General features: G+C 37.0%; 2 protein-coding genes across 2 annotated transcripts in view; both read right to left on the bottom strand.

Moving 5' to 3' along the window:
• Positions 1-27,015, bottom strand: part of LOC134657491 (homeobox protein Hmx-like) — a 279,414-nt gene that overhangs the window by 29,881 nt on the left and 222,518 nt on the right. The window lies entirely within an intron of this gene.
• The window catches only part of LOC134657749 (lactase/phlorizin hydrolase-like), a 32,501-nt gene continuing 21,011 nt past the window's right edge, over positions 15,526-27,015 (bottom strand). Inside the window, exons 19-21 of the mRNA XM_063513314.1 lie at positions 24,915-25,022; positions 23,508-23,638; positions 15,526-15,696 (exon numbers count right to left, since the gene is read on the bottom strand). Coding sequence (XP_063369384.1) covers positions 15,528-15,696; positions 23,508-23,638; positions 24,915-25,022 — 408 coding nt within the window. The 3' untranslated portion in view covers positions 15,526-15,527. The remainder of the gene's footprint in view (positions 15,697-23,507; positions 23,639-24,914; positions 25,023-27,015) is intronic.

Below are 27,015 nucleotides of genomic sequence, written 5' to 3'. Positions count from 1 at the left end.
AAATATCGATCCGGGTAAAAGGCTCAAAATATGTGAGCACAAACTTTATCATTTATTATTAGGTCGAACATAATCTTAACCGAATCAACTTACGGATTCTTAATAGGGATTAAATTGAATGTCAGTTTTATTATTAAGATGAAAAATAAATAAAGATACTGACACATGTTGAAATGTAAATGATTTCCCAAAATGAAGCCTCGAATCTGTCACTTCGATGCCGCGATACCGCCAACTGAGCATCACATGAATTCACTCATGTTTTCATTCGGCGTTCGCAAAACATTTCAAAACGTCCCCTATAAAATTGTTTACGAATAGACTACCTTTATGAAATTACGAGTATCATATGTGTACTTTGACGTCATCGGCACTAAAAGTTTGAACCCTGAGGACCTAGCCGAGATGACAATCGTTTGCAGAAAACGTAACGAAACGCTATAATTTCCATACATTATTTACGTTTCGTTTCGTTTTCTGCAAACGATTGTCATCTTCATGACTAGGCCCCCTGACCGTCTAGCATGAGTTAAGGTCTCGCGCGTGAGTCCATACTGGAAGTCGCGCCAGATTTATGGAGTCACGCGCGAGAACGCAACTCATGCTAGTAAAGGCCTGTGCACACCGGGTGCGTGTGCGTGACGTGCACGTGCGCGTGCAGCGTTGTAGTATACAGATCCTTCTGAGAGACGGCACACCGCTTGCGTGACGTGTGCGTGTGCGGCTCCAACATTTTAGCGCACACGCACGCGCACGTCACGCACACGCAAGTCGGTGTGCACAGGCCTTAAGTCTGATGATGATGCCATCGAGACCAACCTAAACTGGTCGGCCAACAAGTCGACAAAAGTTGTGAACTGCAAACATCGAGAACGATTTGCAGTGATTGGACGCGATCGCATGTTTAAACGGACATGATGCGGCCATTACGTGCGATACAGTTTGTTTGACGGGAAATGGAGATTGAAAAGAGGTATTATCCGAGTCATTTTACAGGCGTACGATAAAAAAGGGATTCTGTAAGTACATGGTGTAATTTCTTCTTTAATACAGTCACATGCATAAACTTACAGCTGAGGATGCCAAGGCGCTTATGCGGTAGATACAATAGGAACATAAATTGAAAATTAAACAAATAGGTACATTAAAACAATACAAAAATAACACCTACAACCCAAATTACCTACACGAATGACTGCCGATATTATCAAATTTCCATTAATATATGGTATGATAAGTACATACAAAACGTTCCGCTCTTGTTGTATATTTTTTTAACCGACTTCCAAATCTAAAAGGAGGAGGTTATCAATTCGGTTGTATGTTTTTTTTTTATTTTTTTTATTTACATTTAAAGTTGGCAACAGAATGACTCATAAACACCGTCTGTTCTAGATTTTTACATTGGTATTTAGACCACTATAGTACTTACTTGCGAATTTTAAAACTAAAACGGTCCGTGGCCCGGTAATTTAGATCTAGGCCTCCGCATTTGAACCGAATCCGAAAAGCAAATCCGTGTCTAAAAGCATACCGTCCCTACTTTCCCTCCACTGGGTAACTGTTCTCTAACAGTTTGTATGTATGAAAACTATTCACAACCTCATTTTTAAGTACGTGTAACTTACAATATAATATCACTGGTTACAACACCTCATTTTTAAGTACGTGTAACTTACAACATAATATCACTGGTTACAGCACGAAACCTAGTAGTTATGGGTCTACTTTAAATCGGAATACAACACATTGTAATAATTTTAAAATTTTAATTGAATTTCGATTTTTGGACCATAGTAGGCACATTTAACAGTAGGCGTAAAATGAGTTTAACAGTTAACATAATACCTAATAATAAAACTGAGTTAACTTTCCAAAGGTCAGTAATAATGTGAGTCTCTAACGCGATGACATGACGGTAAGCAGTTAGCTTTTAACTATTTTTCCGCCACTCCCCGGTCGTAAAGTTAAACTAATGTTCAAGTGTACTTGGTAACTGGATTGCGTTCGGTTAAAGTAATTTGTCGGCTAAGTTATGTAACGAGGTTATATTTAACTTGTGTTATAATAATATTTTGTAACGTGACCGTTTAGCTGACCGAGCGAAGGTCTCCGTTTCAGCTTCGGTAAATGCTTTCATGTCTGTCCGGCCGCATTTATCAACCGACTCTCGTGAAATATTGTGAGCAGGTTCAATAATTATATAATAGAATATAACTGTTTTTGTTTGTCTAAATAATATACTGCGTAAATATAAGTAGGTACCTCAAAAAACCCAGGAAATGCTTTTTGCATTTGGTGTTAAAAACTACCAAACAATTTCACAGTTTAAATTTGGTACAAGCTTTGAACTACTAAAACGCATTAAAAAACCTCCCACGCTTATCTATAACTCTACACCACAGATACAATCACACCGGCCGCGTAATCGATATTTTACCGAATCGATTAACTTTTTACGAAGCGGTGGACTGTTGGCAAAATATGGATTAATTTGAAATTTGAGCCAACACACCTGCGGTCAGCTTTTAAAAAGTTTAGAGATACTTAACACTATTCTATTCTTATGTTCTGATAGGCGGTGTTCTTAGCAAAGCTATGAAGCTTATAATAGTTAATGATTGGACAATATTATAACAGTGTGTTTTAATTATTTTTTTTTCACTTCAGCAGCTCGAACAAGGGTACTTTGCTACTTAAAAACAGTGAGCAAAATCGCATTTTGCTCCCTGAGTGAGACAAAATGAGCAAAATGCGATTTTGCTCACTTAGTGAGCAAAATGCGATTTTGCTCACTGTTTTTAAGTAGCAAAGTACCCTTGTTCGAGCTGCTGAGCTGAAAACTTAATTGTTGGTATATATTAAGAAAACATGAGTGAATAGGTAAGTGATGAAGAAGGACTACATTTTTCGGGTTCTCTAATATGTTCTCACTGCTGAGGTGAAAAGTTTTGTGAAATACACGAGATCAAAGTTATTTACATCTCGTGCGCTTTTGAGTCCCTTACTACGCTCAAGATTCTAAATTAGATTCACTCGCTACGCTCGTGAATCTATTATAGAATCTTTCGCTTGCACGGGACTCAAAATAAGCACTCGAAGAAATATCAAACTTTGATCTCTTGTTGTACAAATAACTATTTTACTCGCCTAAATGATGTGATGAAATATGTTCAGCACTTTGAATGAATATTGATTAGCTCATAAAACGTGCTAAGATATCCGATAGAATAAGATTTTAAAGTATAAACTGATATTCATTGTTATACTAAATTCTAACCTCTAATAAATGCCAATTAGCTCTGAAATAAAAACATGTTAGAATATCCGTCTATTTATATACCTAATAAACGTAACTGGTGACCGAAGAGCTGGTGGCTACCTCGCACAACGTATCAGCATTGCGATACAACGAGGAAATGCTATCAGCATGCTTATGGTACAATGCCTCAAGGGTCTAGGTTAGATTTACGCTACTTAATTATTAATTTAGTCTAGTATTTATACATTTACTGTAATACCTCTTCTGTACAGAGTATGTGCGAAATAAGAGTCGTGAAAGTGTGGGATCAAATACCTACATTCTACGACTTCTCTTTCCGCACAGACTCTATATCTGTTATAAATAAATGCATATTCCATAAATATACCTATAGATAGATAGAGAAAGAGTACCTATAGAGAGATATACAAATACTAATGATAGAATCGAAAAATATTACCATCCCTTTCCCTAAACTAATATTAATTTATACAGAGAATACCATCTAAATTCTAACCTCTAATACTGATTAGATCACGAAGCGTGTTAGGGTATCCACGATGACGTAAGGACAGCTGTCCACGATACCATCACAACTTAACACCGGAAAATGCCTAACCCCTTACATGCTAATCAGGCCGTGTGTTACACCGAAGCGTAAGGTAAACGTACCTGTGCTCGACATGCTCTGCAATACATGACACCCTGCTGTCACCTCTATTGACAATGACTTAAGTTTAAAGATGACATGTACTGTGACCGTGATGAGCACTATTTAGTAGGTACGTTTATAATGCATTTACATTCCATTCGCGTTATAGACTTTGACCACACTAACTTTGCACAGACTTTGCAGTTAGAATGCATATTCCTATAAGCTCCACAAATGACGAAAACTTGAGGTCTGGCTCTGACTCTAAATATTATGTTTTACATTATCAACTTTAACAAACCGTTGATAAAGCGTTTGTCTCTCTGTGATTTTGACTTTTGTATTTGATGAAAAGAGAAAAATTTAATAAAATTTTGCTAAGTTTTATAAATAAGGGCGTAAAAGTTTATCAGGTACCTACATTCGTTTGACACGGGTCTTTTTATGGAGATTGAGATACAGAATTTATGACCAAAAAAGATTCCCGCAAGACTGCATTTAAAATTAGAAATAGAGTCACTTTTACTGCTCATATCAGAGTAAAGTTAGCTAAGACAGACTCTACATGGCGTAAACGGAAACGGATACAACATGTCAATCGCTATCGCTACGTAGCGAATGAAGCGCAACTGTCACTGTCGCACTAATATGGAAGAGTGATTGAAAGACACAAAGCGATTCGATGGCGAAGCGCAGCGATCGTCACCTTGGCTAGGCCGCCTGTACGGGGTTCTTCCAAAAAACAGTTTTCCAGTTTATAAATGAATCGGTCCGTTCGTCACGGTGTAAAAGCCGCCCTAACCACGCATCTTCGCTGTAAAGGGTTGTCCATCAGACTTTGTAATGTAATTTTACGACACCGTGTCAAAACTCGCCCAATAATTAAACTACCTAACCGCGCGGTTTATGGCCTAACCGATTTTATGGCCTTTACTATGTTTAACTGGCCAATCAACTTTTAAAGCCACTTTTTAAAGGGTTGACGTTCCACGGCATATGTCATAGCTGCGTACAGTTCATGTTGGTATGAAGAGGGTGGATATGCAATCGACACTGGCTTGACACATTTAATTTGAATATAGAAGCTCAAGTTTGAATGATGTTTAAATCAAACTTGAGAATGTCAAACGACTCTACTTCCATCAGCCGTCATGACATGTTGTGATTGTAAATTAAATAATAAATAATGTATTGACAAACTAAAGTGCCTTCAAGTATTTCTAATAAACCACCAAAGACCTCCTGTAACCATTTACAGTTCAGATGTAGTGCATAATTATTTAAAATATTTTCCATCGTATTTTCACGGAAACGTACGAATGTGTCTTGCTATTTCAGACAGTCTCGGTAGAAAAAGTACTGAATTTGACTGATGTAGCATTATGACAAATACGAAAGTTTACGAAAAAATACGATAGTAACATTACGTTACATCTTAAACATTTACGGAGCATAGGTACTAGCTTTTCCCGCGACTTTGTCTGCGTAGAATTATAATTTATCTGATAAGAAGAACTAGCTTTGTCCTTCCCCCGCAATTCCCCCGGAACTAATTATTCCATAGACCGGTACCAAATATCATCTGGGTATATCGATCAGCCAGCCTATTATGGATAGCTTTATCCATCTTTATCCACGTGATAAAATAACTGTCACTGTTTAACACCGTGGGAAAGAAAGTGACGGACACCGTTTTATCACGCTGTCACGTAGACAAGAACGACCATCATATCCGTACAGGTAATCGGTTCAGGGATTTTTTGTCTGAAGAGGTACTTATTACCTCTATTAAATGCAGATACGGTTACGGCCTGGCCTGATACAAATTTTAATATACGTCAAAAAAAATATTAGATACAATATCTATTTAGATCTAATTTTTGACGTAGGTAAAATAAGAATCAGGCCGACAGAGAGAATTATTACCTTCGCAGTTATAATAGGAAATTATATAAGTAGCAGAAATACGCATATTACCTACTTAGTAGGGATTAGCTAAATAAGTAATATACGCTAAATATTTTTGTGCTGTTTTTCCTTTCGTCCAAATATTTATGTACCTAAGTAAGTTATGTAGAGTTGTAAAAAAGTTATGTTATAGATTTTGATTTTCTTTTAATTTCTTGACTACAAATCTATACCGGTTTGTATTTAATTAAGTTATACGTGATAGATAGATAGATAGATAATATTTATTTCTCATTGAAAATTTACATGTCATTTTTCATAAAATAGCAGAAATTCACAAAAAGATCGTCAATTGTATACAGAAAATAAAATAAAAAATATAGTAATAATGGTTGCAACACAAAAATATAAATAGTCTTAAAATATAACAATGTTTAAAACAGTAATGTCAATGAGAGAATAAAATAAAATAAAAAGCAAATTAAAATGTCATAAAAACTTAACTAAAATCTATTCTATAAAATACTAGGGCTTCCCTAAGTAATACAATGTCAAGTTCCATAAAATAATGTCAAAAATAAATCAATACAAAAAAGGTAAAATAATATAAACAAATTTTCAATTAGATGTCAAGTACAGTATTAATATTTGTATTGATCACTGTACTCTTTAACAGAGTACAGCGACGTCGTTAACAAACGTCGTGTATTGTATACTTCGATTTAAAGGCTAAGTTATAGGTAAACTAGGTATTTGTAATTATTAATCACATACTAGGTATATGTATATCTCTCGCGTCGAATGCTGGTCCCTATGACAGTTCCTTTCCTTCAAGTCTTTATAGGTTGAGCTTTATTTAAAAAAATAATTGAAGAGATGCGTTTTTACCGTATTTTTAATAATTAAAGAAGAGTGGTCTTTTTCTCTTAGAAGAGGAAGAGGAAGACAACGAGCAAGCTATATACAACAACTAAAAACAAAGGCAAATGTCGTGTCTTACGGGGACCTAAATAACCTGGTCGAGGACCGCGAAAACTGGCGCATACTCCACCGACAAGAGCCATGCTCTTAAATCATGATGATGATAGATTTCCAAATAAATTACCGTGCTTAACTTTCAAAAAATGTCTACAAGTATTTTTCGTGACAGTTACCTACTCAATATGAAAATGAATTGTCATACGCGAGAGGTAATAGGAACAGCAAGAATATTTGGGGTAGAAAACCGTAAGTATAATTTAGGACATCAGACAGTCAGGTATCTACTTCGTACCTTTACCTATATTACAGGTATATTAGGTATAGGTACCTTATCAACACGTCGCGCTTTATTAGTAAGTAACTAGCTACCCGCCCCGGCGTTGCACGGGTTAACAAATTATACATGAACCTTCCTCTTGAATCACTCTATCTATTTAAAAACCGCATCAAAATCCGTTGCGTAGTTATAAAGATCTAAGCATACATAGGGACAGGCAGACAGCGCGAAGCGACTTTGTTTTATACTATGTAGTGATAGTGATACTAGGTATAGGTAATCATCACATTACGCTTTATTAGTAATACACAAATTCATCACAGCATTATACCCGTTTCACAACACCAACATACCTCAACATAAACCCGCAAAATCCCTCTCAACACAACACAAACATCACTTCACTGTCAATCCCGACTTGTCAAACAAATGCACCCCGTCCACTCAGCAAGAGAAACATTTACAAACTGACAGCTACCCTTAGCTTCGGGGCGTCACTCTCAACAGAACCACCCCTCAGAGATCCAGCCAACCGTTTACCAGAACTTGCGTCCCTTTCTCTCGAAAAAACAACCCTACATTCCGTTATAAAATACCCAAAAACCACCCTTGTGTTGATAGAATAGAGTGGTTGATAATGGTATGGTTTTCTTTGTTTTTTGAGAGGCGCGATCAATGTTTCGGGGGCCTAAAGCAATTATGAGGAGGTACTTAGACGCTAAATCGCCGAAACTATTTTCGCTCACAGATGTTTGGAATAATGTAATTATTTGGCAATTAACTCTCTTTACCGTTTGGTTTGGTTTTTATTACGTTTGGGTAAATGAGTAGGTATTAAAGTCTATTTTTTTATTCGGTAGACTAAAATGACAATTCATAGTATGAACATAAAATGTCATTTCATACTATGAAATGTCATTTTAGTCTACCGTATAAAAAAATAGACTTTAGAAAAAACCAGTTTTTAGTAGAGATTTTGTTGTTATTAAATGTATTAATGTGAGTCTTTACGCTCCGCGGCAAACTAATGAATAAGTCTAACTCCGATTTTTTGTTTTAGCTAAAATGTCACGGCCTACGTCCTGAAACCTCTGAAATTGCTTATTAAATATTTTGCTTATCAGGTATAATATCTGGGAGACCGAGCTTTGCTCATATAAAAACATATAAAAACTGAAAAATACGCGTTTTCCCAGAGATAAAACCTAGCTAGATCTATTTTTCGCCCCCGAAAACCCCCATACTTATAGCAAATTTCATCGAAGTCGTTAGAGCCGTTCGAGATCCCTGAAATATATATATATATATATATATATATATATATATATATATGTATATATATATATATAAATAAATATATAAATAAACAAGAATTGCTCGTTTAAAGGTATTAGATAGATTAGATTTGGCAATTAACTCTCTTTACCGTTGGGTTTGGTTTTTATTGCGTTTGGGTAAATGAGTAGGTATTAGAAAATAGTTATTTACAGTACATATGGGGCTACTTTTCCGCACTAGTGCGTAAAATAGCACTTTTCGTGCGATGTCGAAACTTTAAAGTGCCATATGTACTGTAAAACGTTGTTCGATACACGTGCGAATAGGTAATTCGCAACTCGTGTCGATTTAAAACACTCTCTTCGGTCGTGTTTTAATTTACCGCCACTCGTTTCTAATTTCCTCTTTTTCGCACTTGTATCGAAAATAGCTATTTCGATACAAGTGCGAAAAAGAGGAAATTCGAAACGAGTGGCGATAAATTAAAACACGACCAAAGGGAGTGTTTTAAATCGACACGCGTTGCGAATTACCTATTCGCACGTGTATCGAACAACGTTTTACAGTACATATGGCACTTTAAAGTTTCGACATCGCACGAAAAGTGCTATTTTACGCACTAGTGCGGAAAAGTATATGTACTGTAAAAACAGTTTTTAGTAGAGATTTTGTTGTTATTAAATGTATTAATGCGAGTCTTTCTTTACGCTCGGCGGCAAAATAATGAATAAGTCTAACTCCGATTTTTTGTTTTAGCTGAAACGTCACGGCCTACGTCCTGAAACCCCTGAAATTGCTTATTAAATATTTTGCTTATTAGGTATAATATCTGGGAGACCGAGCTTTGCTACTATAAAAACATATAAAAACTCAAACATGCGCGTGTTCCCAGAGATAAAACCTAGCTAGATCGATTTTTGGACCCCGAAAACCCCCATACCTATAGCAAATTTCATCGAAATCGTTAGAGCCGTTCCCGAGATTCCCGAAATATATATACATATAAATATATAAATAAATATGCAAGAATTGCTCGTTTAAAGGTATTAGATAGATAAATAGATAGATTAAGAATTTAATTATTTTGAAATTGAAATTTAAAAAAATATATTTTGGTTTTGAATATCTTATACCTTTAAACGAGCAATTCTTGTATATATTTATATTTATATATTTCGGGGATCTCGGAAACGGCTCTAACGATTCCGATGAAATTTTCTTTCCGGGGCCGAAAAATCCATTTAGCTATTTTGAGTTTTTATATGTTTCCCGAACAAAACTCAGTCTCCCAGATAAGTATTGTTTATTATCAGATTATCGCTAGCTAATTGGACTACCAAAAAATTTGTAAGTAGGTCTACATCTACGATAGGTAGGTATGTAACATGTGCGAGTAGGTAGATATAACAATCTATATAAAATCAGAGGGAAAAGCCAGTTACGTATGTATAATAATACATCTTATTCCTCAAACAGGCTAAAAGAGACGATCGCAGCATCAAAGGCAATGAGAGCGGATAAAATATGATAAATATGATAAAAGGCATTTTCATACCATATGAGAATAATGGCGCTATTAGAAAATTGGATTTGTTTGCTGACGCTAGTGGGGGAGCCTTGGTTTGTTTATGTTTTTTGGTTTTAGATATATACCGGCAAATTCAAATTTTAGGTATTTGATATGTTTCCGATATTACCGTTCTGTCAGTGTCAAGTGACATTACAACCAAAAACTGACAAGTGCGAGTCGGACTCGCCCACCGAGGGTTCCGTACTTTTTAGTATTTGTTGTTATAACGGTAACATAAATATATCATCTGTGAAAATTTCACGCTCCGTTTTGTGCAATGAACAGTCTGCCAAGGTTTTATTAAAGTACAGCATGGAGCTCTTCAAAAAAGCGAGTGTACCTACCTACAGGTTTGTAAGGGGTCGGCAAAATACATGTGACACCTCCGGTTGCAGTTGCAGTCCATTAGGCTACGGTTACCGCACACGACAAACAAGTTATATGGCACCACAAATTAAATAGCATAGCTCTTAAATGTATCTTTACTCCATTCTGCATTTACGAGTATTTTACGATTGAAGTTGCGTACACATTTACACCGCACAAACAGACAAACTTCATATCTGTGATGAACTGTGTTACTTAGCGGATTTCTTGAGTTTTGAGGGATCGTCAGGGGGAGGCTGTATGTATGTATGTATGTGTGGAGCGTATTGTGCGGTGGTTGATGGAAGCTGTATTATCGCGGGAGAGTGTGGAAGGGGCTTTATATAGTTGTGCATTTTAGGATTTTTAGGATTTTTTGCCGCATCATTTACCCACGTAGATAAACTAAGTACCAAATGGTAACAATTATCCTCCAATTGAGGGGGGATTTAAATCTTCTCGAGGCAGAGGTGTAGGGTTGGAGCCGGTGTAGCTTTATTTGACGTTCATAAGCGCATTGTAATATGCCTACTTGAATAAACTATTTTTGTTCTTATCTTTAATGGTAAAAAGAGCTTAAATTTTTGCTAGTCTTCACTAAACTGCCCGTAACTCTGAAACTAGAATACATAGTGGGATTTTTTACTAACCTACCCCGAAGTTTTCGGTGCGGTAAATGCTTTCGTGTAGGTATCTATAAATTTGTTACTTTAAAATTTACGTAACCGGACTACATAATATATGAATTAAAAGTAGGTAGTGCGCTCCAAATGTGCTTAGAAACTTTAAAATAGTTTCTGTTTTTACAGTTATTACCTATTTTTTGGCTAATACATATAAAATATTCCCACACCTACAGTGGCGTACCTATTAGCTAGGTGTGGGCGATTAGGGCCTGCGCCCACGGCCTCGCACTTAGGCCTCGCAAATTCAACCTTTTTACTACCTTGGGAAAACACATTGAAAACGGCCTCGCAGATATTTTCGCCCACGGCATTTATTTTATGCTAAAGCCAATAATAGTCCGCCTCCATACGTACCTAGCTAATCTAAGCCCGTGACACCACCCGTTCATATTTTACATCCAAACACCTAATGTACCTACGCCTCCCTCTCTCGCCGTCAGAAAAGAGCACTACGTTTTACTCGGTTTACCGCTTTTGATGAGATTTTTAATTTTAACATAATATATCATTAAATACTTAGTAGAAGCGATAGTGGCCTAGCGGTAAGAGCGTGTGACATGCAATCCGAAGGTCGCGGGTTCAATCAAACACGGGCTCGTACCAATGAGTTTTTCGAAACTTATGTAGGTACGAAATATCATTTGATGTTTACCAGTCACTTTTCGGTAAAGTAAAACATCGCGAGGAAACCGGACTAATCTCAATAAGGGCCTAGTTTAGGTACCCTCTGGGTTGGAAGGTTAGGAGGCCGTCGCTTTCGTAAAAACTAGTGCCCACGCCAATTCCTGGGATTAGTTGCCAAGCGGACCCCAGGTTACCATGAGCCGTGGCGAAATGCCGGGACAACGCGAGGAAGATGATGATGATATCATTAGCTACTTAGTACTTTATCATGCATTTGTATTGATGATGTACCGTTTATGTTATGGGACGATATTTATTTTGCTGTCTGAGCGCCATGAGCTATTTCCCTTCTAAATAGTAACTGACCCATACTTAAAGCACCTCACAAATAGAACCCCACAATTGAACCTACTTAAGAAACGAAAACGAAATCCTCTTTTCATCATGGGAGACCTACTTCAAAAATCAAGTACGCATAAATACTCTAAAAACTATCGGCGGTTCCTTTTAAAGTTTTTTTAAGCAAAAAAAACTACTTTCGATTAGCAAAACACTTACCGAAGCGAATGCGTTTGATCTGCCTTACACTAAACTTATCGTTTGTCAGTGGCGAAATAATAAACTAAAATTCGCGGGAACTGTTTATATGTAACTTGTAGATACTAGCGCCACTATTGACGGTAAAGTTAAGTTTGTAATAGTACAATGATGTAGGTAGCTAACACGTCTCATTGAAGCTCAATAGCTTTACAATTTGATTAAAAGAGATTGCACTCTATTAATGGAAAGTTAAGGTTGAAAATAGTTTGTAGTTTAGGGTATTATTGAGCATTGTACGCCGCCACCCGCGGTGTTGTTTAAACATAGCATTTTATCCGATTTTATTCATTGTTGTTTTTTTTTTCTTTTATAAAATATGCCCTAAATACCGGAGATAATGAGTGTTAAAATTGGATAATATATTGTTGCGATGGCTGTCATATTTGTTTTGTTATGTATTTATTTTGGACAAGCGTTTACTGTTTATGTTTATGTAGCTTAAGGGTATAAATTGATACGAGAGATCATTTCGATTGGCGTGAGGGTTCTTTACATAATGTAGTGCATTTTAATAAATGGCAACTTTTACGAATAAAATTATTAACTGAGCGTGCGCGAAGCGCGAGTTGAAGCGTCTCGGTTTCTGCTTGGCCAAAAATGCTTTCATTAGTTTGTCCGGTTTTCGTCTGTTCACCCCTGCAAGAGGCCAATTCGAACAAAGATTTTGATGTCATAATGATGATGACATATTGTTAGTTGTTACCATTCACCCGACGGCCGGAGCATTCCGCTCTCACGTGTCCATAAGCGCGAACGTTAAACAATACACGAATTAGCAACATCAAACATATAAGTTCGAAATTAACCTTTTTTAACCAGGTTCTATAATTTTATGAAATTTTTGTTGATTCATTTCTAAAATATTTCAAAACACAGCCAATTAATGTTTGTAGAACAAGATTTTCAGCGGTTAACCTTCAGCAAAGATAATAGTTTCAAATTCTCTTTGCCTTTAGGTAGGTACCTAAGTACCTACCCCAGAAAAACATCGTCACCTACTTATTTTTCTTCAATTTCCATTTTAGTGCTCACAGGAAAAATACAGGGTACTCGGGAAAGCCGGGACAGTAAAAGACTTCACCACAATTGACTACTACTTGCGCCATCTTGCGTGGAATAGGATTACATGCTTTATGTTTACTACCGCCATCTTTTGCGGAATAGCTGTATACGCTCTACTTTACAGCCTTTACAAGACGCCATCTGTTGAGCGACAGCACACTCTAGATAGATAACGCTTGTAGAAAGTAGTTGCTTCAAAACTTATTCGTAGTTCTACAGAAAACCAATAGATGGCCCTGTATTACAACAAAAATAATCTTTATTGAAATTGAATCTTACGGCACCGTGTAATAAGAGCTATTTTAAATAGGTATTTGATTTTTAAATTACCTATCATATCTTCATTAACCAAAAATTAAACAAAGTATATTTTTAATATTTTATTAACGACAATGTTTTTCAAATTGTATATAAAAAATTATAGATTGAAACAATGTATTATGTATACTTACTAATAGACAAATTTAGAGGAACGCAAAAAAAAAAACTGTATTAGGTACAGCACCTAAAGTAGATAATTTCAAAATTAGCAATTAACCTTTTTTTCGCTCCTCTAAATGTGTCCACGATCGTATAATAGTAGCTAGGTATGTACAGAAGAACTAGGAAAAGGTACGTTTAAGTTAATAAAACGAAAATAACACATTAATGAATAACTTGTGGGTACTATATGTAGTACCCACAAGTTATTGACTAGGAATCCTCTAGACGGAGTTTAGAAACCGATGCTGCCAAAAATACTGGGGTGCGGGGGACGAGGTGAGCGAGTCCCGTGCCGTGATTGGTCCGTTCAAACACACGGACGTCACACAAAGACACTTTGACTCGAGAATGCAGTAAAACTACCGTATATTTGTGGCAGAGGGGGTAGCGCTACTATGCTCAGTCTAGAGGATGTCTTGTCTGTGGGGTACTATCGCCAAATTCATAGTTAAAAAAGCGATTGAAGTGTCCTATACACGTACAGACTAACATACGTAAATATAACACAACCTATACCTTTAACCCAAACATATCCCCTAAACAAGTTCCTCGGAAACACAAAGTCGCATAACAATAAATAAACAAATGATATAACCCAACCTTCCATGCCAGTAGCGTTCATGTTCGATTTCTTATGCAATTTTTCTTCGACAATCCTTTTTTGTATAATTCTCTTGTATACTTGCGCGGATTGCCGCGCCTTACGTGTCTTATCTTGGGAGTCGAAATCCACTTCATAGAGACCGAAACGCTCGCTGGAAGGAAAAAGGTTAGAAATAAATTTAAAGTGGAAAAATCCAGTCTCGAACTCGCGACTGGATCACTAGCCCATCGCTCTGCCAACTGAGCTACCGAGATTTCACTCGAGGTCGATATTTCCACCTATACGCCTTAGGGAGGCGCCTAGCGACATCTACCGTAAGAATAGGTATTATACTTATTAATTTCTAAGCCTTGTGCTTAGAGAAATATAGTGAGACAAGAGTGCTCACTCCATACATCAGTTCAGACTATTAATTTCAGTGTCTACATCTAGCATCAAGTAGCAGAACTATCAATACTGCTACATCTATTGTCAAGTAGCAGTACTGATAGTTCCGCTACTCGATGCTAGATGCTAATAGTCTTTTTGGTACTAAAACTGATGTATGGAGTGAGCACTCTTATGTATTTTTTTCTCTATGGCCTTGTGGCATCGTTTGCAGACGTTTGCTTAGTTTACAAAAATTAGAATAACTCACTCCATCTCTCCACAAAATACGTTTTGAGCTAGTTTAATATTTAAAAGAAAATAACACTTTGGGTTCCTTGTTCATAACTATTCCAAATTTGAAATCGTTAGCGTAAAGTAGTTTTAGCAAAGCGATAGGATTCCATTTTTTGTAGTAGGAATCCTAAAAAATAAGTGAGGGAACTAGTACTTACAGCTCGTGGGTTGGATAAAGGGAAAATAAAAATATCTACACATAAATTTTCGCATAATCTTATTATTTTTAATAATATACCTAATCAAATATCAAAAATTCTCATCTTTTTATGAATGATATTTCTACATAAAAAAATTGCTAATTAATTTTAAGTTGCGTCATTCATGCTCCTTTTTCAACTAATTTAGCAGTTTTATTATTAGAAATAGGTATGCAGCTTGAAAAAATATACATCTGCTTATAATATATTATCTTCTTATAAATTCGGTTTTAGATGCTTTTATCCCCTTCGAGACCTTACTGTGCATGTACATGAACGGTACATGTGTGGACAAGTGGTACACCTATAGTTTACAATTCAGTTTTCACTTTGCTAACACTAATTTTCAAGTTTTTTGGCTTCCATCCCTCTTCGACGACTCTCTTCTGTATGATTCTCTTGTAAACCAGCGCGGACTGCCGCGCTAATCGCGTTCGTTCGGGCGAGTCGAAATCTACTTCGTACAGACCAAAACGTTCACTGGAAAAAGAAAACTTAGGTTAGTTTTAAGGTTTTTTTAGGTAAAATTCTTATTTGAAAGGAATACGGACTACCGCTTAAAAATGTCGTCATTTCATTGACGTATTTCAGGATGGTGCTAGTTCGAGCCAATCGTGCAGTCTAAGTGTAAGGCCTGAGTGGACGCTCGAAGCGGAGCGTTCGGCGGGGCGTGCAGCGTGGCTGTGGGCTCACGCGTGATGTGAGCAGCGTGCACTAAGGCCGCCCCTATACGCTTGCATTTGTTTAACATGCACGCCGCACGCCCCGCCCCGCGGCACGCCCAACAAGAGCGTCCACTCAGGTCTTACATTAACGCAACTAGTTGCGATCAATCGCGCGCGTGATGCGAACTCATCAACCAATCGCGTTGTAGCGGTGTCACACCGCTGTACTGGCCCCATTCTTATTGTCCGTGATTGCCCGTAAGGCCCGTCCTGAGATATACGTCAATGCGCCATTTCCTCTCTGGATATTAATTTTATGGAAATATTTTTACCCAATTTGATCTAAAATTAATATTATCCACAGTCTATGGCTCTTTATTATTTTTTAATTCTTAATTATTTTTCGCTCATAATTCAATAATAAAAAAATCGATAAAGACAAATCGCTAATGGGTAAAAAACTATTTTTTCCCCTAATGTCCAATCCAGAGAAGTAAATAGAGAATAAATACGTTTATATAGAGAAGCAGTAGTCCACTTTCCTTTTAAATACAATATTATTTATCAGTAAACAAACATATAACCATAACCTGAACAAGTAATAATGCAAAGTACAAACAGCATCAAATATTTAGATAATCACAGTCAAAATAGTCAAATAAATAAATATAGGTATTGGAACAATCTTACACAAATCGACCTAGTCACAGTAACCTCAATAAGGCTTGTGTTGTGGGTACTAGACGACGATATACATAATACACGATAAATGCCCCTCACCACAGAATAAATAATAGTACTAGGTACAGAAGACTCACTCTCTAACAAAACGCGTCTGTTACGATCAGCACAGATATGGCCGCTAGGTGGCGACAGCGCCACGCGCGGCTTGTGGCTTATGGCTTTCCCCAAAATTGGGGCCGAACGGATGTACTTTTAGCTACCTGTAGCAAAGCGATGAAATCGCGGATTGAGACACGCCTGCCCTCACCAGGATTAGAACGCGAGACCTATTGCTTCGTAGGCAGCTATCGGCGATATAGCGAATAGCAATTGGTTGTTTAAAATGCAACCAAAACTCATGTTTTCTGCCCTCCATTTATACAGGGTGTTCCTGTAACAGGAGCAATAAATTAAACTGTAGGCTGTACTCCTCAAACTGACCAACATTTGTTCAGCAACTTTTGAAAATAACTCGTTATTTGATTTTTATTACACTTTTAAGTTTATTCTATAGTTCGTTTTTTTAGCATTAGAAAGAACTTGAAAGAAGGTAAGCGATCTTGACATGTCTTTTAATTGAAAAACGCTTTTTTAAAATCAGCAACTATTACTTATGAAAGCAGAAGAATATAAATGATCGTATTAGATTCATAATTGTTACATATTTGCCATTATTAATTTTTAAAACGTGTTTTTCAATAAAAAGACACGTCAAGATTGTTTACCTTATTTCTAATGCTAAAAAAAACGAACTATAAGATGCGATGTATTGCAAATTTTGTTATGTTTAAAGCATGACATGCAACGTCAAACACACTAATGTCAGCGTACATTGAAGGCAATACTTATTTTGTATGAAAAAGAGGAAGTCTAAAGGATTCATATTTTTTTTAAAGTTGCTGAAGAAATGTTGGTCAGTTTGAGGAGTACAGCCTTTAGTTTAATTTATTGCTCGTGTTACAGGAAGCACCCTGTATACATACACTTTATGTAACCAGCGCGAATAGATAAAAAACAAACTTAGCTAATGCCTCTATTATGTGTACTGCTACTGCTGCCACAATCACCTCCCTCTTTTCTTACACACTGTATGTATTACGCTTTGCCAAATTGATTAAATAGGTAACCTAATAACCTCTAGCCGCCAAAATATTTAGAAAAAGATTACTCTTCTCCAACGATATATTTTTGTTAGATATAAAGGTGATGATGAGTGATGCATGTAAGTGCGTCGAAATATCGGGAGCTCGAAAACAATACAAAAGGTAATCACGGTTCATATCCCGATCGATATAAGTATATTTATTTGTATTCAATAGGTAGGTACTTAGCCTAATATGCAACACAATATTCAAGTATAAAATGTTGATATCATTAACAATATTATGCCTACTAGGGGCAGTAGGAATAAATGAATGAAAGACCATTTTGATAAATTTTCAAATTGCCGTCCAAAGCATACGTACGTTGCTCAGACATAGTCCTTCTGCTCTGCCGACCTTCTGTAATTGGAGTATATATGTCGGCGGTCGATCGTAAGATCAGGCATATCGTGAAATTCCTAGGCATATCGTGAAACTTGAAAATCTTTGACCCGTTCCCTGAGTCGACGGGTAGCGGGGCTCCTTTTTCTGGGCAGTTTGCCCTTCGGGCATCTAAAGCAACCTAACGAACCTATCCTACCTATATATTGGTTTAATGTCACTATCGTCAAAACATTACACAGGAACATTACGATCTGCCTGATCTTACGATCGGCCGCCGACATATACACAACGCGTGTTAAAAGCGACGAAAGACCTTATAGACGGTCTGAGGGACCTCCCTAAGGTCAGTACCTACTGATACCTATATCTAAATGATCAGTTTTGTTACCTGGTAGTGGAGTATATACACAAACGCAAGTGTTAAAAGCGACGAAAGACCTTATAGACCGGTCTTAGGGACCTCCCTAAGGTCAGTACCTACTGATACCTATATCTAAATGATCAGTTTTGTTACCTGGTAGTGGAGTATATACACAAACGCAAGTGTTAAAAGCGACGAAAGACCTTATAGACCGGTCTTAGGGACCTCCCTAAGGTCAGTACCTACTGATACCTATATCTAAATGATCAGTTTTGTTACCTGGTAGTGGAGTATATACACAAACGCAAGTGTTAAAAGCGACGAAAGACCTTATAGACGGTCTGAGGGACCTCCCTAAGGTCAGTACCTACTGATACCTATATCTAAATGATCAGTTTTGTTACCTGGTAGTGGAGTATATACACAAACGCAAGTGTTAAAAGCGACGAAAGACCTTATAGACCGGTCTTAGGGACCTCCCTAAGGTCAGTACCTACCTATATCTAAAGTCTATTTTTTTATTCGGTAGACTGAAATGACAGTTAATAGTATGAACATGAAATGTCATTTCATACTATTAACTGTCATTTCAGTCTACCGAATAAAAAAATAGACTTTAAGGGGACGGTATATGACGTTTTCGATTTAGAGCTCACTTTGTACAATCAATTTGTTCAAGAAATGTTTAATAACTGCATTAAATTATACGTAAATTTGTTCACGAAGAAGCCGTGTACCGGCTCTTCACGGCATAATATTTTTTATTTGCTGTAATTCTCTACAAATCGACACTAAAAGTATCCAAAAATCAAAATATGGAGTTCCGTTTGAGCAACACGCATTACAGTTTTGCCTTTAACAGTAATTGAGTTGTTGTGTGATTTTGAAAGCTAGATAACTAAACTAGCAAATTATTATCTACTTATATTTTTACTCACAAATACAACACAGAAATTCAATCCCAAATGTAAACTTTCGTACAATTTCCATACATTGACGACATCACTCAAAATTCTTCTTCGAGTCAGATGGCCGCTGGCCTTGGATCGAAGCAGACGTGTACGTCGTCGTAGCTCGTTTTTGACATTATTTAGACATTTCATCATATACGCATACGAAAATGTATACCAGTAGATAAATTGTATTTCAAAAAATAGGGTAAATAAATTTATTTAAAATTTGATTTGTTGTTATTTACAGGTCGTAACGATCGAAAACAGCAGTAAACTATCCTAAAACAATACGATTACAATTGAATTTAAGTAACTTGTTCCTTCAAAACCCGCTTAAAATGAAAAAAGTTTAAAGACTCGTTTTACTGATTGGGATTGATTTTCATTATGCTGGTATCAATTTTGCGTCATTAAAAAAAGTATATGACTTCTGTACGTCAATGACATTTGATGTCAATTGTAATCTTGTATTTACGTTAGAGAATATTATATATTCATTTAAATATTACTTACCTATTAATACGAAGCGTAATTCGTTTAATACCTGAAAGTCTTAGTGTCTACACCTACTTTGTTGCCGTTCGTTCCGTCTATATGTGTGCGATTACGTGCTGTTCTCAATAATCAAGAAACAAGCCATAATCTTCAAGAATAAAATAACAGCAAGACCAGCATTTAGTACTAACTAGTTTTTGCGGATTTGGAGACAAGAGATGAAGCTTACAGGCTAATACCGCTGCGGTCTGGTTATTATTATGTGTATATATCGAGTATTATATAAATTTACTATAAAATAACAATGTTTTATTTCAATGACATTATGTGCGTAGGTATGTATGTTTCGGTGATTATAAGAATTTTGTCCACACAATAATTGTGCAAAGCAGAGACTGCATCATGCTTTCTTTACGATATAAGCGGTATGGTACCGTTATTATTTATCAATACCGGTTCGTTTTGAAGGTAAAACTATACCGGTTGAAATACAAAGTACGGTACCGGTATAAAATTACAGCAGGGACAACCATTTTTATAGGTGTACAGTCAGCTGCAGAGAAAAGGTACGACCAGATAGATAATTGTATGCAGGGGTGGTACCTTTTCTCTGCAGCTAGCTGTACCTAAACCATCATTGACCGAGCGTTGGCGAAGGTCTCCGTTTCAACTTGGGCAAAAATGCTTTCGTATGTCCGAATTCTTCTCCTTTGCATATCACATTTCTCAACTGATTCTCGTGAAAATTCGGTAGTCCGATATAATTATTCGGTTTCTTTTTTTTTTGAACAATTTAAAATAGGCAGAAATTGTCATAAAGGACTTAAGCGCCAGTAGGGTCTGTGACACTTAAGACCACTGCGATTATTAGGTACTTACTGGCCCCTATTTCACCACGACCACGGTGACAGGTGCGACAGTTGTGGACATCACTGTTGCTGACGTCACAGGCCTCCATAGGCTACGGTAACCGCTTACCATCGGACGAGCGATGTGCTTGTTTGCCACCAACATTTTAATAAATAAATAAACTCCATTATATTGCCACTAAAAAATTCTTATTTTGCGAAGCTAATGACAATTGTCACAAGAAACACGGCAACTGTATCGAAATTGCGACACAGAACTCATTTCCTGTCAAGACTTACCGAAAATTCTTTGAAAAATCTTGTGACAATTGTCACAAGATTTTTTCGCGAGAGAAATGTCTGTTTTATCCGATATAATAATTTTTTTTATAATAGGTACAATGACGGTGGCAAACACGAATACGGCCCGCCCGATGGTAAGCGGTAACTGTATTATTAAATTGTACAACGGGACTTAATCGCGTATCTAAGTTTTAAGATTTACCTCCGACGTTTCGAGGACGGCGTTGTCCCCGTGGTCTCGGAGAAGACTGGCTTAAGTTGACATCAGCATCTTCTAACCGCGCGAGTTTTTCGAACTACCCTCACTTGGTCTTGTTTATCCGCTTGAACGTTTTGCGGTTCCGTTGTACAATTTAATAATGTGTAAAAATCGTGAAAGTTTAAATCAGTGTTAGCGGTAACTGTAGTCCATGGATGCCTATGGCGTCAATAACAGTGATGTTTTTGTCGTACCTGTCACCGTGGTGAAATAGGGGCCAGATTACGCCGCGCCGCGTGGAACGTGAGGTGCATTGGGGTAAATGCACACCATTCACTCAAGGAAAATAATCTCCCTTATAAGATCACTTGTGTGTCTGCCATTTTGTTAAAGCCAATTTTCACCGTAACTACTGGACTAGTTCAATTGAAATTTAGTACACATATGTCAAGTAAGGAAGTAGTAAGTCGGTGATCCGAAGATGAGTAACGTAAATAAATGAACTTTTAACTTTGCGGCGATTTTTGGTATCATGTGACATATCAGACATAATTATAAGTAGGTGAGCAAAAATGTACCATAACCTAACTCAGAATTGTATTACATAAATACATATACAAAAAATAGTTCAACGCCAAAAGATTAATGGAAGACCTATGTCCTATAATAGGTGAGTTGGTCTTAAACAAAAAATATGCAATAAAAATGTGTAACTGTGGAACCCATAGTGAATCCTACTCGTACATGCTCGGTTTTTATATTATGTACCTATAAGATATTTTCTACTTTATACTTTATAAGTGTACCTACATAATATTTACTTATAAGCAGTTGTCACGTAAAATATTTGTAGATTTTTTGGAAGTATGTGTCACATCATCATCATCTTCCTCGCGTTGTCCCGGCATTTTGACACGGCTCATGGGAGCCTGGGGTCTGCTTGGCAATTAATCCCATAAATTGGCGTGGGCACTAATTTTTATGAAAGCGACTGCCATCTGACCTTCCAACCCATAGGGGGTAAACTAGGCTCTTATTGGGATTAGTCCGGTTTTCTCACGATGTTTTCCTTCACCGAAAAGCGACTGGTAAATATCAAATGATATTTCGTACATAAGTTCCGTAAAACTCATTGGTACGAGCCGGAATTGCAATTCGCACGCTCTTACCGCTAGGCCTTCAGCGATTTTTTTGAAGTATGTATAGCACAAAAAAAATATTTAGAAATGTAACATTTAAGGTAGGTAATTAAAATACGGTATAAACATTATTGGAGAAGACTTGGAGGAAGTGTCATACGGATCTACATTCGATGCGTGGAAAACAAGTTCTTCTGTCTAATTATAATCCATCGGCAATCACGCGAGCGCATAAAACGAAAATCATTTCTTTTTCACTCCCTAAAACTCCCTTAACCTAATAACAGTAAAACAAAAAATAAAATATAGAGGGTTACCAACCAGCCAAAGAATTATAAGTAGATATATGCACTTATCCCAACGCACCTCACGTTCTACTCTGCACGGGGTTCATTGCCGCTCCTACCGCCGTAAGTAACTATCAACACCTACATTATCAAGGCTACGATCGAAGATAATCGCTTCAGCACTGAAATAATACCGGTGGAATACCGGTATAATATTTTTTATTTTAATTGTATTAATTTAATAGTGAAACAAAAGGCGAATATACCACATAAAAGTAAATCGGTAAAGATATTAGGGGTACATTAGCCAACACGGTTTCCATATATCTTCAAATTTTATTTTGTCCGCCTTAATTAAATTTTGCACCCTGCCGGAACTTTATTTATTTAAATTCTCATTTAATTGATTTTGAGCCTTATGAAAAGTCGTATAGAGTAGTAAATAAAATTTTACATCTGACTTAATGACATCTGGTTTTATTCGGTTTAACTTTAGAAAACGCGTATCTCGACAAAGCCATAATGTAGAAAATTGTCAACAACCAAATGAATTATTAGAATTTAAATACGTCACGTCACGTGTGACATGAACAGACAAGGAAAGCAAGATTAAATGTATTGTTTCTCTTTCTTCTTTCAATGGAACGCTTTTCCTAAAAGGAGGCCACTAAACTCAAAACGCAATCTTAAAAAAAAACTTGATGGGTCAGTGACCTGTCCCAGTAAAGTGAGGTAGTGTGCGTGAAGTGCGCTTGTGTGTGAAATGGGGTAAATTGACAGAATCTGAAAATTTACCCACCTCTACCGTCACCTTAAATGATTATTCGTTACCTGGTGCCAGCCATCCACTCCACGTTGTCCATGAGACTCCAGTATATGTAACCGAGCGCTTGTGTACCGTCTTCTATGGCCAACAACAGCGCTTTAAGGTATTGCTGAATGTATTCAGAGCGACTTGGATCCTGCGGCAAAAATATGGGCTAAATATATTTCTTAAAATTCCTAAAGACACAGAAAAGCTTGGGCGTTTTTTTTTTGGTGTCTCAAACACTTTTTTTTTCAAATTTGGGATTCTTTGTCATTTCTACTCAGAATCACGAGCTCTTTCTATCCTAATAGGAGAAAAAAAGTGTCCCAAAATTTCCATACATTTTTCGATCTTTCCATTACGCGACCGCCATACAAAGTCTATGAAAAATGGTGACGGAATGGAAATAAAAACCTTAGGACACTTTGTTTCTCCTATTAGGATAGAAAGAGTTCGTGATTCTGAGTAGAAATAACATAAAAAAACCCAAATTTGAAAAAAAAGTGTTAGGGACAACAAAAAAAACGCCCGCTTACATACCCCAGATGTGTAAATTTGCCATGCATAGTTATATATACTAAATATATACTAAATAAAAGTTACAATTTCCCAACAAAAGATACTTAGGGAAATATTTAGCTTAGTAAAGATAGCTCTCTCTGCTATCCTACTAAAAGATACATAAGACTATCCCATTCTGCCAGTTCCCACCACCCCTCATGCCCTATCCATACTAATATTAGATTTATTTATTCATCGTATGGCATTACATAACTGTAATGCCATACGATTTAAATTAAATATTAATCTAGACTTCTAGAGATTCATGAATAGATAAGGTCAATGTGGCTAATTCGTCCAATAGCGTTTAGCTCGAATAACGAACAAAATTGATAAATTCATCGACAAAGCAGCGATTACTTTTAATTTCAGCAATCAAAAGCAAATGTTTTTTGTTCTACGATAAAAATCAAAGAAATATACGCTCGTGGACGGAATAGTCCCTATGACGGAATTAACCACATTGAACTTAATTTTTTTCGACCGACGTTTGTCAATGAATGTTTGTCATCTAGTCTAGGTCCCCAGCTACCTTTAGCATAGAGAAAAAAATACATAGAGTGCTCACTCCATACATCACTTTTAGTACCAAAAAGACTATTAGCATCTAGCATCGAGTAGCGGAACTATCAGTACTGCTACTTGACAATAGATGTCGCCACCGACCGGAAAGTCTTATGCTGTTGAGATAAGACTTTCCGGTCGGTGCTACATCTATTGTCAAGTAGCAGTACTGATAGTTCCGCTACTCGATGCTAGATGTAGACACTGAAATTAATAGTCTGAACTGATGTATGGAGTGAGCACTCTATGTATTTTTTTCTCTATGCCTTTAGGGTGCAACCAAGACGCTAAAGTGAGGAGTTTACCTGAAGACCCTTGTCCGTGGACCAGCCGTTTTCCGTGACAAAGATGGTGGGGTAGTCATAATGCTTGTTGAGGTGCAGGCATGCTTTGTACAAGCCGTAGGGGGCGCTCTGTGAAAAAGCTAAGATTAGAGCCATGCTGAACTATGCGGTTTATGAAATACTTACCTACATCTATCGAAGAAACCTGAACCTTAATAAAAATGCATATTACTCATTGATTTATATATAACTTCGTAAAGACGGGCCTTACGGGCAATAAGAATGGGGCCAGTACAGCGGTGTCACTCACGAATTAGAGCCAATCATGCAGTCTAACCCAACTAGGTGCGACCAATAGGCTACATGACTAATTTTCATTTATGGTATCAGTCGATCGGCTTTGTTTTTAGGATCAAATGTCTATATGGGACCCATTGCATTAAAGTCACACAAAAGTCAGGAATTGTAGTCAAAGGCCGACAGTCGCACTTCACTCGCGAAACGCCCTAAACAAAACGACAAGGGAACGTGACGTCAAGGTCTCTGGGAGCCCCTCTTGTAGTATGGACAAAACAAGAAAATTGCGTTTTTGTCGGTGAAATATTGCGTTTATGTATATAGTAGCTATACAATATTCTTTTGGATAAAATGTAAGGAATCGAATGGTACCCTTACTTTTATCGTTTTTGGAACTTAAAAAAAAACTTAAATTTTGAAACTTTCCCATTGCCCGTATGAGCCGTCCTTCCTTTAGATATATATGTCAATGAGAAAAAGAGAAAGATGCCCGCAATTTCCGAAATTTGGTGTTGACAAAAATTCTCGGTCAAAGCTTTTGATCTGGTTGTGTACGACATATTGTGGGACAAGCTGCAGAAAACCGATCTACCTAGGGAGTGCGTGGCTTTATTAAAATATTGGTACAGCAGCCAGGTCAATCGCGTAAGATGGGCTGGGGTAGACTCTGAGGTGTACAGGCTGAAATGTGGTGTACGGCAGGGGGGGTTGTCATCCCCCGTCCTATTTAGCCTATATGTGAATGAGCTGATAGTACGGCTCAGCAGCCAGCCTATTATGGATAGCTTTATCCATCTTTATCCACGTGATAAAATAACTGTCACTGTTTAACACCGTGGGAAAGAAAGTGACGGACACCGTTTTATCACGCTGTCACGTAGACAAGAACGACCATCATATCCGTACAGGACGCATGTCGGCTGTCATATAGGTGATATCTGTTTCAATAACATAAGTTATGCAGACGACATGGTCCTGCTGGGACCGTCGGTTGACTCCATTAGGAGATTACTTAGAGTGTGCGAGGGCTACGCTCTACAGCATGGTCTTAAATATAATGCGAATAAAAGCGAGGTGCTTATTTTTAAGGCAGAAAAATATAACCCAAACACCCGGCCTAAGATCATGCTGGGGGGCGAGTCCCTTAAGATAGTGAACCAGTTTAAGTATTTGTGCCACATGCTAACTGCGGAACTAAATGACGTTCTGGACCTGGAGAGGGAAAGAAGGGCGATGGCAGTGAGGGGGAATATGCTTGCCCGCAGGTTTGCACGTTGTAACGATCAAGTCAAGTTGACGCTCTTTAAAGCATATTGTCAAACTTTTTACACGTGCAGTGTGGGTAAGCTTTACGCAGAGGTCCTATAACACCTTAACCCTTAAATGCATAGTGATGCATTTATACACACAACATAAACATCAAATGTTATGCATTATTAAACAAATTCTATTTGTTCTTGTATATTATTTCAATAGTAAAACTAATAAATTTTCCGATATATTACATAAATTTACGCAGTATTTTAATTTATAAAAGTTACATTTGTTTATAGACGAAATATCGGAAAACTTGGAAAAACCTGGAAGTTGATGATTTTTAGTATGTGATTTTGGGCAGATTTTTCGGGGTTTGTAATTATTTTATATTTACAAATTTGATCATAGGAACATCACAAATAGTGTACCTTTCTGTTGGCAGTTAAGATTTTTCCTATACCCCTTACTAATAGCTATATATTTCCAAAAATATGATTTAGACCATGCAACTTTTAACACTGATTTCCCAGTGAAAATCGATGATATATTTTTTTTTACTATTTTTCCT

This window comes from Cydia amplana, chromosome 20 (assembly GCF_948474715.1).
Source record: "Cydia amplana chromosome 20, ilCydAmpl1.1, whole genome shotgun sequence".
In the NCBI taxonomy this organism is placed as follows: Eukaryota; Metazoa; Arthropoda; class Insecta; order Lepidoptera; family Tortricidae; genus Cydia; species Cydia amplana.
The sequence above is the reverse complement of the archived record's forward strand: the minus strand, read 5'-3'. Positions and strand labels throughout refer to the sequence as shown.